General features: G+C 40.1%; 1 protein-coding gene across 15 annotated transcripts in view; it reads right to left on the minus strand.

The window, feature by feature from the left end:
- The window catches only part of TSPAN4 (tetraspanin 4), a 443,521-nt gene that overhangs the window by 48,036 nt on the left and 380,288 nt on the right, over positions 1-15,197 (minus strand). For 13 of the 15 annotated variants that reach the window (XM_071809022.1, XM_065839654.2, XM_065839656.1 and 10 more), the window contains one exon: positions 9,799-9,873. The exons of the other annotated variants lie outside the window; for them this stretch is intronic. In XM_071809022.1, the coding sequence (XP_071665123.1) occupies positions 9,799-9,873 (75 nt within the window). The remainder of the gene's footprint in view (positions 1-9,798; positions 9,874-15,197) is intronic. 15 annotated transcript variants of the gene reach the window in all.

Genomic DNA, 15,197 nt, shown 5'->3' on the forward strand with positions numbered 1-15,197 from the left:
TCAACCCACAATTATCAGCCAGAAAAACAACACCGTCTCACAGTGCAGCAGTTTTCCAATGAGAAGCTACACTATACAGTAGCACTCTATATAGTGGATGCCCTATACGTATCATGGAGTTTGGTTAATATAAAGCATATGACCATGATTTGTGGCCTTAAAGTCAATACATTCTACGCTAAGAGAACCCAGAACTAGTCATGGTTTAGAGCCGCTGATCAGCAGATCTGTCTTGCCACGTTTCAACTAGGATTCGTTCCCTGTATAACATTGCTGAGTTAAATAAAAGGAAGGAGCTGAAAGAACTTAAGCTGCAAATTATACCTAATAAAGTGGTCTGCTCACCACATTAGTCTTCAGTTGCAGCTGGCAAATCCAAAACAAGGACTGTATGCTACTGGCCTACTTACAATCTGATAACGCAGTCATCTTCCCTTCTCATTTTGTATATGTAAAAAACGTTAAACATTTAGTTTATTGTCATTTTCTAATGTTGTCTGAAATACATTGTGACACATCAAAATGTTCATAGAATGAATAAAAAATGTGCTGTCTATTTCAATAGAGTACCTCAATCATTCCTCTGCGTTTGATGTTGCCTGTGTTTAAATGTCTAAGGCTGCTTTAATTTTTTATTTTATTAGCTTTTTAAAACATTCTTTTATCATTCTGCTATTCTTCCTTTTTATTTTCCCCTTCAAATAAAATCATATAAAACATGTACCAGCAGTTAAAACAAATGCAAAACTGGGGGTCAGTCACCAACAAAAAATAGCATTTATTAGTTGTATTTAAACCAGTGTCATTCATTTGAGGTCTATCAGCATTGAATATCAGCATGCATTCAATTCCTGATATACCTAGATGTTGAAATGGCTTCTTATTTACCACAGATGAGACATGTAAAAACTTATCCTCTGGAACAGTAAGGTCCCATTACAGTAATTCAGACATGAGAGCACTAAGTATTCCCCAGGGGACACTGCACCTTCAGGATTTAACCTTCAACATCACTTCTCCCAATCAGCAAAAGCAGAGCTGAACTACTTACTCACCACTTGTAACATGCTTTAAGATGCCTGGCCAAAAATTATGCAGTTGTGCAATGTATTTAATAACCGCCAATACTGCATTTTAGAGTTTTCCTTCAGAGAGGCTGGGTGAGGAACCTGCACCATTCATATTTTGTCTACTACAAAACCTGAAACACAGGTATGGGAAATAAATCACCATAAAAGCGCTCCTACAACAAAGACATATTCTGATGCGCTCCTGAGATTATGATTTAACCTCCAATTAGGGATTACAAACCAGCAAGAAAGAAGCCCAGATACATCTCTTTTTGTTGCAGGCTAACTGAACCATAGCCAAATATTTATCAGATCTTCAGACAAATTTAGTAATGCCAGGAAAGAAAAGATAGATCTGGCTGGCTTTAAGCCAGGCATAATGGCAGCAGCATCTGTGTTTGATTCATCTATACAGCTCTGGGAATTGGTCTCCCAGTCAGTCAGGCTGGAGGTCGGAACTGGATTTCTCCTGAGAAAAAGCACTATGCCAAACTGTGCAGCAGGACAATATGAAAAATATTGTACTCATTGCAATATGAACAAAAATCCGTACTGACTAGGATGAGACACATACATTCATCTTCATTTCTGCACAGCCAAATTTGGAAGATACGCAGCACAAAGAGCTGTCAGGCTACTGCCATTATCTAATCTTTACAAAGAGTATTTGTGTTAGGCATGGTGCTTAATTTAGGAAAGTTTGATTTTCCTTTCCCCACACCCATTCCCCTGCCAACATTTTATTCAAGGAATCAATTAGGCCTTGATCAATTATTGATCAAGAGTCCCCCGTGGGGAGCCATAATGCATTTTATCTGCAGTTACTGTTTCTAAATAACATCTATTTCTGAGCATGCACTTAATTTTTTTCATCAATATTTTGCTATCCTTCAACAAGCCTGTTAATAGCATTTTGGATGTGCACTTTCAATGAAATCCCCTTTTGACAAATGAATTAGTGAAACTATTGGGATTTCCTTTGGTGTGTTTGCTTTTTTTCAGCCACACAGGCAAATAAATTCCATTCCCCTCACCTCCTCCTGCCTAAAAAAAGGTTAAAGTGACGTGTTTGAGTTCAAGATACTAAATGAAAAGCTGCTCAGAACAAATAGAAAAAGATAACCAATAATGCTTTAAAGCAAACATTCACTATTTTTCACTAAATTCCCTATGGAGTGAAAGATGTGACCATCTTTACAATCTCCAGATTTTTTCACTGTCATTAGCATTTTCTTAGCAATATTTCCTATAAAGGAAAGACCTGAAAGGTGCATTTCAACTTTGACAAGACTTCAGTATATGTTTAAGTCAGTCACATGGATTTAAGCATGCACTTAAGTTATCTGCTGAATAGGGACAGATTTAAACCTATGTCTGAATGCTTTGCTGAAAAGAAGCCAAAACGAATTGGTTGTAATTAAATTCTTTTGATGAAATTTCTGCAACTCCCTATTGTGTGACACCAGTACTGAAATGCTAATAAACTAGTTAATTACCAAGTAAAATAAACCACAGAGACACTTCTGTCTTTTCTTACTTTATACCATCATTTACATAACATTATTTTGCACTAGAGAAATAAAATACCTGACAGGGGCTAACGCATCACCCTCACAGAGCAATAATTGCAGTGCATCTCAACCAGAAGACTATCTATAGATGCCTACCCATCCGCTTGCAATGCTGCTCCTGTTTATCCGAGAAACAGCTGTTAGCTATGTCAGCACTTTCGCAAAACCCTAACTCCAGATCACTGCCAGAGAGATCCTACATGCTCATGGTGTGGAGAGCTCTTTTAAAAACAAAACAAACAAGCTCTAACTGAAAAATAAAGCATTAACACACAGGCTGCTCAGAAATCATTGCATACAGACACCAGGACTTGCATCTTCTGAAACATCTCATGTTAACGCAGCCCATCCCCGCAGAAGTACCACCTAGAGTTAAAAATAGCCCTGTCCTCCATAACTTAAGACCATCTGTAAACTACATACAATTTGGATGATCTTATCCCTTTGGTTTAGCCTCCATTCCTCCATTTTCGAAAAGATTAACATCATCTCTGTGTGCGCCTTGGACAGCTCTGTGTGCTACGCTGACTAGGAACATGAGGCATTTTGTTCCCTGAGCAGACAACCTGCTCTGCTGAAGCTCTGTCAAAGACGAACGTGAAAAATTTTTAAGCTCTCTGGACAGAAGCTCAAGGAGAAAAACAGTTTCTGCCATAGGTTTGAAATAAAGTTCCTGTATTTATAATTTGTGCAGTTTGATTGTGAACCCCTTCCTCATATTGGCGAGTGGCTCAGCAGCATCAGATCGTTTCTGTGAGCAACTGCTCATGGGTGCAAAAGGTGGAAGAGATTCAGTTTTTCCACTTTGTCTTTAAACCTGAATGTGAGATTGTGAGGACTGAGCTACACTTGAAATCACACACACTGCATTCCAGTCTGCTGTCTATGGTCTGCATAGCACCAGGCAAAACACCAATCAGGAATTCCGATAATTTTTAAAATGTTTTGAGAAACAAAGCAAGAAATGCATTAATCTACAGACCATATCTTTTATAAGCTAGCAGTAAAAGCTATAGAGGAACTCATTACAATTTATTGCAACGTGGAAAACAAGAGCATTTTTACACATCTCATGAAAGACAAAAGTAGTCATTATTTTTCAATCCTCTACCATTCTGTGGGCCATTTTCAACACAGTTAAGCAGGCATGGAATTTGAGCTCCAATTTTCACAGGGATACCAAGTGAGTTAACGGCTTGATCTTTACTGAAAATTCTGGTCTCATAATCAAATATCATAGTCAGTGATCCTTCAGTGCTTTTGTTCCTTAAATTGGCTTATGTTCCTCAGTTTGAAATTTCAGAAAGGAAAAAAAATAACCCAAACCTAGCGTTATAGTGGTTTAGTTATATTCTTCCATTTGTGGGCATTAAATAGCTCTGTCCATAAATCAGAAAAAATCCAGACATCTGAACAAACAAACCTACTGAAAAAATCATGTATTGCAGCTGCAAAAAAATAAATATGGACTTTTTTTTCCTGTGCCTTCAGGAAAATCATCACAGTAAAAATAAATACAGATGCTAAAACCAGAAGGATTATACAAGTCAGAACTGGTACATGACTATGCATTTTATTAGCATAATTTATATTCTCAAGGGGTCCAATCTGGTGTTGAGAAATACAAGGAGTATCCAGCTTCTGACAGGATAGGGCCCTGCTGCTTTCTCTTTATCACAATAAAATTAAGGTTAACCCTATCGGTACTCCATGGATCTCTTATAAATAGATACAGAGCCTCACATAGAAACTATCAACTTATAAAAACGTCAAATGCTGCTCTGTACTAATGGAATTGAAATAAAACATTAAAGAGAATATTCCAGCTATAGATGGGTGGTCATTCACATAACCCTTCACATGACTCTAGCTATGTCGCTAGAGTTTGTACTGCTTCAAATGGGGGCATAAATTTAGTCTGAAAAAATAGTGCTCTCAGAGCAATACCAAAATGCCTTAGTACTCATAATCACACAAACTCCATTCAATACCCAAATCTGTTGGGCTGATTTCTGCCCTCTAAAAAAAAAAAAAAAAAAAAAAAAGCTACATTTTGGGAAGTTGCATATGAACATTCACAAACATCAACAGGAGCTTCCAAGTCCTTTGGGTGTCCACTTTGAGCTGAAGACAGCTTGTGAACCAGTCACTCTGCTGCTTTGGGAACAGCCAGGACAAAATAAAAGTGCTATATCTTTTTGCTTACAATCATCCTGTAGGAATGCACTTCCTAATCCTATACCCGCACAGCCCACATTTCGCTTTGGCAGAACTCAAGGGATTCATATTTTGCAATGTCGCCAGCCAAGACAGTTGGAGGAATAACGAACAAGGAGTGAGCTGAGGCTCCGCCAAAGAGATCCACAGTGCAGCTCCTATACTATGTATTCCTGAGCTTTCTCCAAGCCCCTCTCTCTTTACAACATCAGACTGCATAGTCTGTTCAAACAAAGAGTTGTTAAGTTCAGGGTAGCTCATGAGATAAAAACAACCATTTCTCCATCAAGAAAACGGAAGGTGACATTCTAGGGCATGGGAGCAAGCTGGCTGCTTAAAAGCTCAGAGAGGCTGCTGTCAAGTCACTAGAATGAGAGGCAGAGTCAATTCTGGGGCTTCTCCCAAGCTGATGAATTAGAATGGGTTAGTCTAGGCTGCTTTGAATCCTAGCAGCCTGTCTTGTCCACCTCCATAGCTGCACACTCTTCCACAGCAAAAGAATAAAAAGCGCTATGCCAAAAACCTATCTGTGAATGGCTGTAAAAAACTTTTGTCTTGATTCTTTTTAACAATTAACGTGCCACTACAGCAACATTCCCAGCAATGGATACAGAGAGACTGTTTCACAGTTCAGGAGCCCATGCCTTGTGTCCACATGCACCTGGATGCAGACTCACCTTGTGGCTGATATTGTGGTGCAAGCACCAGCTTGTTACTGTGCCCATTCTACAGAAAAAGGAAGAAAATGGACATCATTTACTAGATAAGCACTACTAAGTCAGCTGCAAGACCCAGCCCTGCTCTTGGCACAGCTCCATCTCTCAAATCCCTTGCTATCAGCCAAAACACAGGGACCTCTAAATTTAGAATTGGCCCCAGCTGCCTGCAGGGTTGGGCAAGTCTCTCAGCTCCTGCCTCTCCACCTAAATAGGGTAATAACACTGCCCTGCTCCATGGAAAGAGGAGACTATTGATTAAACTCTGTAGCAAGGAACGAAGTATCCACTCCGAAGCCCTTCCACTTGACGAAGTACAAGTTAAGTGAAAACTGCCAGGAAATCCATTATTCAACCTCTTCTCAAGCCAGAAGCAGAAAATAATGGTTGGCCCCCATTTTATACCAGGAAGAATTTTACATATACATACACTCCTAATTAACAAAAGGCTGGCAGGTACTTGAAAGAACTGCTGATTATATGCATATATATATATATATATAAATGAATTAATGATACAGGAACCCTCGAAGTCTTAATTTGCAGAGTGCTTTTCTGCTTTTACACCCAAAATCAATATTACTTTCTTCTGATACGCAAGTGTTAATGTAGATTGTTCCTTCACTGATTTTCAAAGGAACTGCATAAACTGAATTACTGTGATGGACTTGTTGAGGTTAGCTACTTCTCCATACCAGTATCTGTGTCAATACTGTTCTTTACATCAGGAACGTCAGCACACAAATTCCAAGCATGCTGTACAAAACCACTAGTTTTCAGCTGCTGCTCTTTTATTTATTCTGTAGTCAGGAATGTGAGTGTAACACAACCTATTGATTTCCTCAGTATAAGGCCATGGATTTAAAGTAATAGAGGAACATTAAAAGCCTTAAATTTGATCATGTACAATATACAAAACTGCACTTGAACTAGAGCCCATATTTTAGACTCTATTTTGATCGTACAGGCAACTGCAGTGTACCTCCTGCATCAACTCACACTACATGACTTAGGGAAATGTTAAATTTCCTGATTTCTTTTTAAGAATAAATAAAGCCTGCTACAAATCAACTGGTTAAAGGAGGGAGGGAATCCTTCCTGACACTTTTTCCACTATTCCTGCCTCTGAAGAGTGAGGACCAAAATTCTCCAAGACACTTTTGTCAACATAACAGCACTGGTTGCTTTATGAATAAAAATGTTTCATGTTTTTCTTTTCTTTCCTCTATACCTACACATTTATTGAACTATCAACCTCAAAAACAGCTAACAACAGGAAATTCTACAAGACAATGATGTGGAGCATAAGGAATATTTACCTTCTAAACCTACTCCTTCATATTTTTAAGTATTTATTCTGTGTTCAGGACAGGTCTTTAGTATGTCCTTATTTTACAAACTGCTATAATTTCTCTTCTTAAGATATCTTAAGCAGTAGATCTCTTTCCTTCTCCAAACTGAATCAAGGTAGTCACCATAATCCCTCTTCATAACTGCTCTCTCCCACTTTCTAGCGCTTTTAATAGTTTGTTACCCTTCACTCAAATGAAGTAACCAAAACGCAATTTTAAATTCACAGTGAGGTGAGTCCATCAATTTATACAATGACCTGATAATATTTTATAACTGATTCTCTTTCTAAATATACTCTAAGTGTTGTATGCGGGTTTTGGAGGCCCATTGCATATTAAGTAGATGTCTTTATTAAGCTGTCATGTATGATGTGTGGATCTTTCTCCCAAGAGGTTACAGAGGTTACTCAGAATCCAATAATTCATACAAATAATTTTAAATTGCCCCTTCTACTTTAATTACCTTGCAAGTTAATTCCATGTTCCAGCTACAGCATGCTGGCCAGCAACCTAGCTCTTCTCAGTCCTTCAGAAGTGCACCTGACAATCACTCACATGGTTCATTAATTAATTTGGAGACTTTCTAGAAAGTAATGTTGAAATCTTATCCTCATTCGGGTTATTGATAAACATACCGAATATAACTAGGTCTACCGTTAATTTTATTTTTATATTTTCTGTAGTTATTTTTAATTTTAATTTATTTTTTGCCATTTGTCTTTGTATTCTAGAAGAAGCTGTTTATAGGTCATGTACCTGATGACTGCTAATTCATGGCAAAATTTTGCCACCTACCCTGTGATTTTCAAGCTCCCTTAGCCTTCAGTTGAAGAGACTTTGACGATTTTCATTGAATAGGCAGGTTACACACAATTATGCCCTTATTTTGAGTTATTCGTATAAGATTATTTTTTTTAGAAAAATTACTTTAAGGATGGAGATAATGCAGATAGGCAATCTTCCACTTACAACAGAAATACAAATAGCTAGGAGATGAGGGAAAGGCTGTGGATGTTGTGTACTTAGACTCCAGTAAAACCTTTGACACAGTATCCCACAGCATCCTCCTGGAGAAGCTGGCAGCTCATGGCCTGGATGGGTGTATCTGTGATGGATAAACAACTGCCCGGATGGCCGGGCCCACATAGTTGTGGTGAATGGAGCCAGATCCAGTGGGCAGCTGGTCATGAGTGGTGTTGCCCAGGGCTCAGTATTTGGGCCAGTTCTGTATAATCTCTTTATCAATGATCTGGACGAGGGGATTGAGTGCACCCTTAGTAAATTTGCAGATGAGACCAAGTTAAGTGGATGTGTTGATCTGCTGGAGGGTAGGAAGGCCACACAGAGGGATCTGGACTGGCTGGACAATTGGGCTGGGGTCAGTTGTGTGAGGTTCAACAAGGCCAAGTGAAGGTCCTGCACTTGAGTCACAACAACCCCAGGCAGCACTACAGACTCAGGAGAGAGCGGCTGGAAAGCTGCCTGGTGGAAAAGGATCAGGGCGGGGGGGGGGGGGGTGTTGATCGACAGCTGGGTGAATATGAGCCAGCAGTGTGCCCAGGTAGCCAAAAAGGCCAACAGCATCCTGGCTTGTATCAGGAATAGTGTGGCCACTAGAGAAGTGATTGTGACACTGTACTTGGCCCTGGTGAGGCCCCACCTTGAATACTGTGTTCAGTTTTGGGGCCCTCATCATAATAATGACATTGAAATACTAGAGAGAGTGCAGATGAGGTGACAAATCTGGTGAGAGGCCTGGAGCACAAGTCTTAGGAGAAGCAGTTGAGGGAACTGGGGCTGTTCAGCCTGGAGAAAGGGAGGATGAGGAGAGGCCTTATCATTGTCTACAACTACCTGAAAGAAGGTTGTAGCATGGAGGGTGTTGGTCTCTTCTCCCAAGTAGGAAGTGATAGGACAAGAGGAAATGGCCTCAAGTTGTGCCAGGGGAGGTTTAGATTGGATATTGAGAAAAAATTCTTCATGGAAGGGGTTGTCAGGCATTGGAACAGGCTGCCTGGGGAAGTGGTGGAGTCCCTTGAGGTGTTTAAAAGGCATTTAGATGAGGTTCTTAGGGACATGGTTTAGTGCTAGAGTTAGGTTATGGTTGGACTCGATGATCCTGAGGGTCTCTTCTGACCAAAACAATTATAGGATTCTACGATTCTAAATTAAGCACAGGAACAAAGGTCAAACATAAATAAAATTTGAAACCACAAACAAAAGCTTTGTTTATTAAACTTTTATGCATTTACCTAGGCTTTCGACTAGAATCTAAGTATACATGTGCTGCAAGGAGCAACTTGGAAAGATAATTAATTGCATACCTTTGACTGTGCTAAGGACATTTCCTTCGTAAAAACATAAAAGTTGCTCTTAAATTGTAAACATAATTCTTAAAAATCCTATTCATTTTGGTGGGTATCTCTTCCTACATGTTCCTAGTAAGGCTCGTTGGCTTCTTTGATTTTTCTGGGGGGCGCTTCTAGAGTTTGGTGTGGGGATTTTTTGTGTGTGTTTTTTTTTGGTTGGTTGGGCTGGGTTTTTGTGTTTGTGGGTTTGTTTGTTTTTGTTTTGTTGTTGCTTTTGTTTTTGTTGTTGTTGTTTGTTGAGGAGTATGTGTGTTGCTTTTGTTTCTAAATGGCAGATACACTTGGCAATATCTGTGACCTTGAGTTGTACACATGAGCAAGCAAGAGAGCCCAGTCCTGCAAGGCTGTTTATGTATTCTGAGATAGCTCCTTCTGAGAGGGGTGTCTCACGGAAGACAGAAACATGATGCGCATACCAAGCCAAGTGCTTCATGATTTATTTATAGGGAAAAGGGGCATAAAAATTTGCTCAAGGGGAAAGAAATATGAAGAATCTGACTTACCTTGTCAGTGTAGACGAAGAACAGAATCACAACAGTGAGCTCCAACAGAAATATAATTAACAGCATGATAAAAAACTGTCAAGAGAAGAAGGGAGAAAAAACAAAAAGCAAAACCCATCAACATCTATTTCAGCTTTTTCTGGATGGACAATAAGTACATTCAGCAGATCATGCAGAATGGGGAGCGGGTGTCATACAGGCAGCAAGATGTGAAGCTGCTGTGTGACAGCAAACAGAAGGCACGTGACATGCAACAACTGAAAAAGCCCATAAAAGACTGGTTGGGAAACACAACAGTATCTGGGCATAGGTATGGCTCATTTTTAGCACTTTCTAATTAACAAGATATCAGCAAAATCCACAGCTTAGACTTCCCATTGCAAGAGAAGGTACCCTGGCCCATAAACCATAGTGTCATAGTCCTCTCAAGGGAAATTGCAGGACAAGTGACATGCACGCCAAAAAGCTTGTATACCGAATTAGCTTTATAGGCAATTTTGGGTAGCTACACAAATCACCCATGGGTTTCAACTAAAAGGGGCTGATTAGTACTGAAGACATCAAAGCAAAATCAGTTCATCTTTTTTTCTCCTCAAAAGCCACAGAACTGTCTAAAGGCCAGTAGTCAAAAGCTCAAAGGAGTGGATAAAAGACTTTTAACACAGGGATTTCAGGTAGATTCTCTAAAGCTCTCAGCTCTGATTGACTTCAGTGAGAAGAACTGTTGGCAATGCCAAACACTTCTGAAAAAACATATCCCCTGCTTTTTGTTAAGATGCTGGAAGGGTCTGCAGCACAGGTCTGCAGCAGCATCAACACAGTGGTTGTACAGGCGTTAGAAGAAGCACTATCAGAACATTAAATGAAACTGAGTTTTCCAAAGATAGGTAAAGGAAAGAGCAATTTTGGAAACATTTCAGGCTCAGGAAAAGGTCCTGCTCCCTATAGCACAAACTCCATACACTTAGGAGCCTGCAAGGCTAGAATTCTAATACTGAGCAACACTGACTTAATTGAAATCCTATCCCAAGAGATAAATACGGTTCGTGTCTCTTTACCTTCAACCACGAGGCTGCAAACCTATGAAAGTTTAATAGCTACAAAGCCTTGTCAGAGCTTCTTCACTGCCTGGTAAGTCAAAACCAAACCTTTGAACCTGTGATTTTCTATGATTGAATGGAGGGCAAAAGGTCAAGAAGGGGAAATACCTTTCTCCACTAGTACAATTACACTGTCTACAGAACTCATTACATTTTGACCCGAAAGTCTTAAAGTTTATTTTCTAATCTTCATCACTAGCATCTTCACACCTGCCTGACCCTAATACTGGATTGTATTACTGTCCAGTTTTGATTCACTGAACTCATTCATGCTTGTGGTCCAAGCTAATTTCCATATCATTACCATCCAACACTGACCTTCTCTATGGCTTTGCAAGCCAGCCTTGGTGCAGCTTGCTTATTTTTTACTTTTATGATTTTAGCCTGCTTGCATAGAATTAATTGAAAAAGAACAAAGCACAGCACTCTTTGCAAAGATGCACAGACACTTTGCTGTATTTTATTTTGCTGTGGGGTACTTTTTGGATCATCCATAAAACATGGCTTTTCCAAAATGTGCATGCAAACACCACTGTATCCTGTGAAATTCAGTGGTATACCCTGGATTAAATCTGGCAATTTCTACAACAAAGGAAGGACTCGTACCCATTACAAACAGTGATCATCATTTGCTACCACAGGACCCCAATTTTGTCAGCAAATAATTTTGCCAAAACCTGATTGTCTATGCTTATATATTCTGAGCTTGTTTCTGTCCAAAGCATAAAAGCTTTTGGAAGAACTTAAAAAATGGCACCTCAATTACTTCTAAGAATGAAGCAGGACAAAGTATGTTACTCTGCCCAGGTTAAGTTTCTGATGGATTAATTTGAAATCCTCTCATGCTCCAGTATTTAGAGCAGGGACCTGAAACAAAGTGCACCACCATTTCAGGCACATGCCTTTTGTCTTACCCAACTATGAGTGGATTTTTGTGGGGAAGTTACTAGCCTTCAAAAAACTGCATTTCGAACATCCCACATCCTTTCCACAGCTCACGGCACGACCAGACAACTCACAAATCATTCCACAGAGCATCTTCTGCTCTCCTGTGGCATCCGCACACGTGGGCAATGCCTTTCTGCTGTCCTCTTGGAGCCAACAGCCTCCAGTCCCACCTCACACAATATCACCTCGAATACTGGTTATGGTTGGGAATCAGAGAAACATTCAGGGACCTCTTTTACCTGTGCTCTGAAGAAAGCTTTTCCTCCCTTCTCTGCACTCATCAGGCACAGAGGCAGTAAAGACAAAGCCAATGAATGACTTTGAGGAAAAAAGAGGAGCCTGAGGAAGAATGGTTTTAAGAGCAGATGGGGAATGGTTTGGTTCAGAATACAATCTGGCTATCAGTTTTAGAGAAACTGGACCTACTGGCACTAGCCGATCTGGGCAGGACACACCAGAGGAAAAGGCAAGGCCTGTGCAGTGGCAGGGAATGCCTGTCATGCGGATACCCAGGAGGAGCTACGCCTTTGAGAGGACGGTGGCCTGGTGAGGGCCCCATGCTGCAGCCATGAAAAAATGAGCAAGAAACAAAGAGTGGCAGAAAAAGGAAAGCATCCCATACTGAGGCCCATGACAAGTATAATGTGCAGGGAGTGGACTGGAGACTGGCAAGGTGCGAGGAAAGGTGTCTGGAGGGAAACTGAGGTGTTTTGTCAAGTGTGTAATTGTTTGTCATTATTTCTCAATACCAGAATCAGTAATTAAAAGTTTATCTTAATTGGCAATAAATTAAGCGTAATTTCATTATTCGACAGTGTTCTCCCCCGCAACATCAAGTCATATATAACAACCCTGCTAAAACCCTCCATCTTAGGATCAGAGCAGCAGAAGCCCATGGGCTGGATCTCTTGGTGAGACCATGATGGTGTTGTTGCTTTCTTCAGTTCATGCTAGAGAAACAGGCATGACATTGCCGTCGTAGAAGATGCTAAAACTGAAGTCAGACACTCAAAATTTAGGAAATCTCAGAATAAACGTTATCTCAGTGATAGTTACGTATCATGTCTAAATCTTTCCCTACACAGGCTTAGAGGTTCCTCCACGGTGTTACTAGTGGGAACTGGGTTTCATGCACTGCAGCTTTTGGTAGTCACATAGTGAACCAAAATTAACATACACTGTTCAGAAAGTCAAAACCTAGATAAATAGGATTATGCTTTTTTTCTCCATAGCAAAATATTTTCCTTTTTAAATAAAACCTCTAGTTTTACCTTTCTTACTATTTGCATTCATTCACAAAAAGTACAGTTATATCACAGATAACTAACACATATTAGTAATCCCACTGTGTGCAGACAATAGAGACATGCACTGTATTTTTTATTGCAAAGGTAAATTAGGTGAGGTCAACCTCAAAGTGGAGGCTTCAAATTCACCCCCTGGTAAAAGCTATAAGCACATGTCAGCATATTTATCATCCCCCTCTGAAGAAGAAGCCTACCTGAACCCAAACCAACATGTCAGAAAGTAAAAATCGAGGCTTCAGATTGAGCTGGCCGCAAGGCGCAACCTACACACATCACCACATTTTCTGACCCACCAGACTAAATTGTATGTACAGACGCACGCACAACCTGCTCCTCTATTCCCGTAGCACCTTCCAATAAACATTCACTTTCAGTTCCATCCTCAGTATCATCCCAAAGGGAATGATGCCCATTTGGCACATCCCATTCAAATTTAAAAGGGAGAAACATAAGCCCATCGAAGGCTCACTGCAACCAAACTCCCACCACACCTTCTGGAAACTCTCACAGCTGTGCTGTTAAATACAGAGAAAAATAAAAATGAGTTTTGCTTTCCTTCATGGGGGGTTGCAGGCTGTTGGTATAATGAAGATGTATGCATGGAGAAATGACAATCCAAAGGAAGGCATTCATGTAAAACTCCATTAAAAAAAAAAAAAAATTATCTGACTTTGTACAGAGAGATATCTTACCACACTACTTGACAAACAGTGGGATGCAATCTAGAAGAGGTTCACTGGTACGTACTGCAAAGCTTTTAATAAATTACACCTGAAATAACCCCACAGAAGTTTTGATAAGAAGGGAGGTATGGTGACACCCTTCTACCTGGCTACCACTGCTGATTTCCAACCCTTAAGAATACTAAGGCCAGTTTCTCAGCATTTGCCTTCATATTCTACAAAGCCCATGACCTTCCCATAGGTTCCCATGAAAGGAGTAAAGGAAGTATGCAATTGCTATCAAGCCTACCTCATAGCTATGCATCATCCTCCTGATGTCAGAGAGAGAAAAATCTATTAGAGAGGAAGAGGTCCCAACTTGCAACTCCATTTCCATTGGACCTGTACTAGGCTTTTGACCCAGTAGTTCCAGTTCCCTTCATCCAGCCTCTTAATATCAGTGGGATAATACAGAACTGTTCCCTCTGTCCATCATTTACAGCACATCTCCATCACAGCTCACAAAGGCACAGAGCCACAAGTTAATTATATTTCCTTCCCAAAGAAATAAGATTTTCTGTTTTCTCACATGTTATAGACACTTGCTTCTCTGCATGACAACTGAGCATCACACCCTAATGCACAGGATTGGGCCGATGGCAACCGAGAATGCTGTGTTTAGACTGATGTTTGAAGTAATGCTTTTAGGTTTGACGGAAGTCTGTCTCAGAAGGATATAGTAAGATCTCAGCATGCCAGACCCTCTTCTCAACTTTGCTAATGGCAGTAGACAGAAGTTTCTTGCAAAGCATTATTCGAATCCTCTTCAACAAACAGCAAGAAAATAGTAGGAAGACCCAAGAATGAGCAGTCTCTTTGGAATAGTGACACATTCAAAACCAGTTTTGAAGTCCATGGATTAGCAAATAATTTGTTTAGACAAAACAGCCTACAAATTAGCATAACTTATCTAAGAAACTGGACGCCTATGCTGCGTTCCATCACGTAGTGCCTACACTGTCAGTCTTTCTGCAAGGGGACACTTAGCTGCTTTTCTGACAGAGACAATACAAGGTAAAACACATGAGCAAGTAGGTTGCTCCTGTGAAAGTGATCCAGAAAGCTATCTGCTCTTGACCTGTAGCAGCTCCCATGATGAACAGAAAAAAAATAGATTTACTGGCAATCTTACCTCTGTAACATCAACTGCAAGCTTGATACAGTCAAACATTTTGCCTTTCAGTTAGGCTGGATTACCAAATCCTCACTGATCAGCATTAATTTCAGTATAACATTTCACTTCCTAATTAATAAGCACCTCAGGTAGAAGGAACTACAGATAATTTATTGAGCTGAACTTGTTGGTCTGCCAAGATAACTCA

This window comes from Patagioenas fasciata, chromosome 5, assembly GCF_037038585.1.
Source record: "Patagioenas fasciata isolate bPatFas1 chromosome 5, bPatFas1.hap1, whole genome shotgun sequence".
NCBI lineage: Eukaryota > Metazoa > Chordata > Aves > Columbiformes > Columbidae > Patagioenas > Patagioenas fasciata.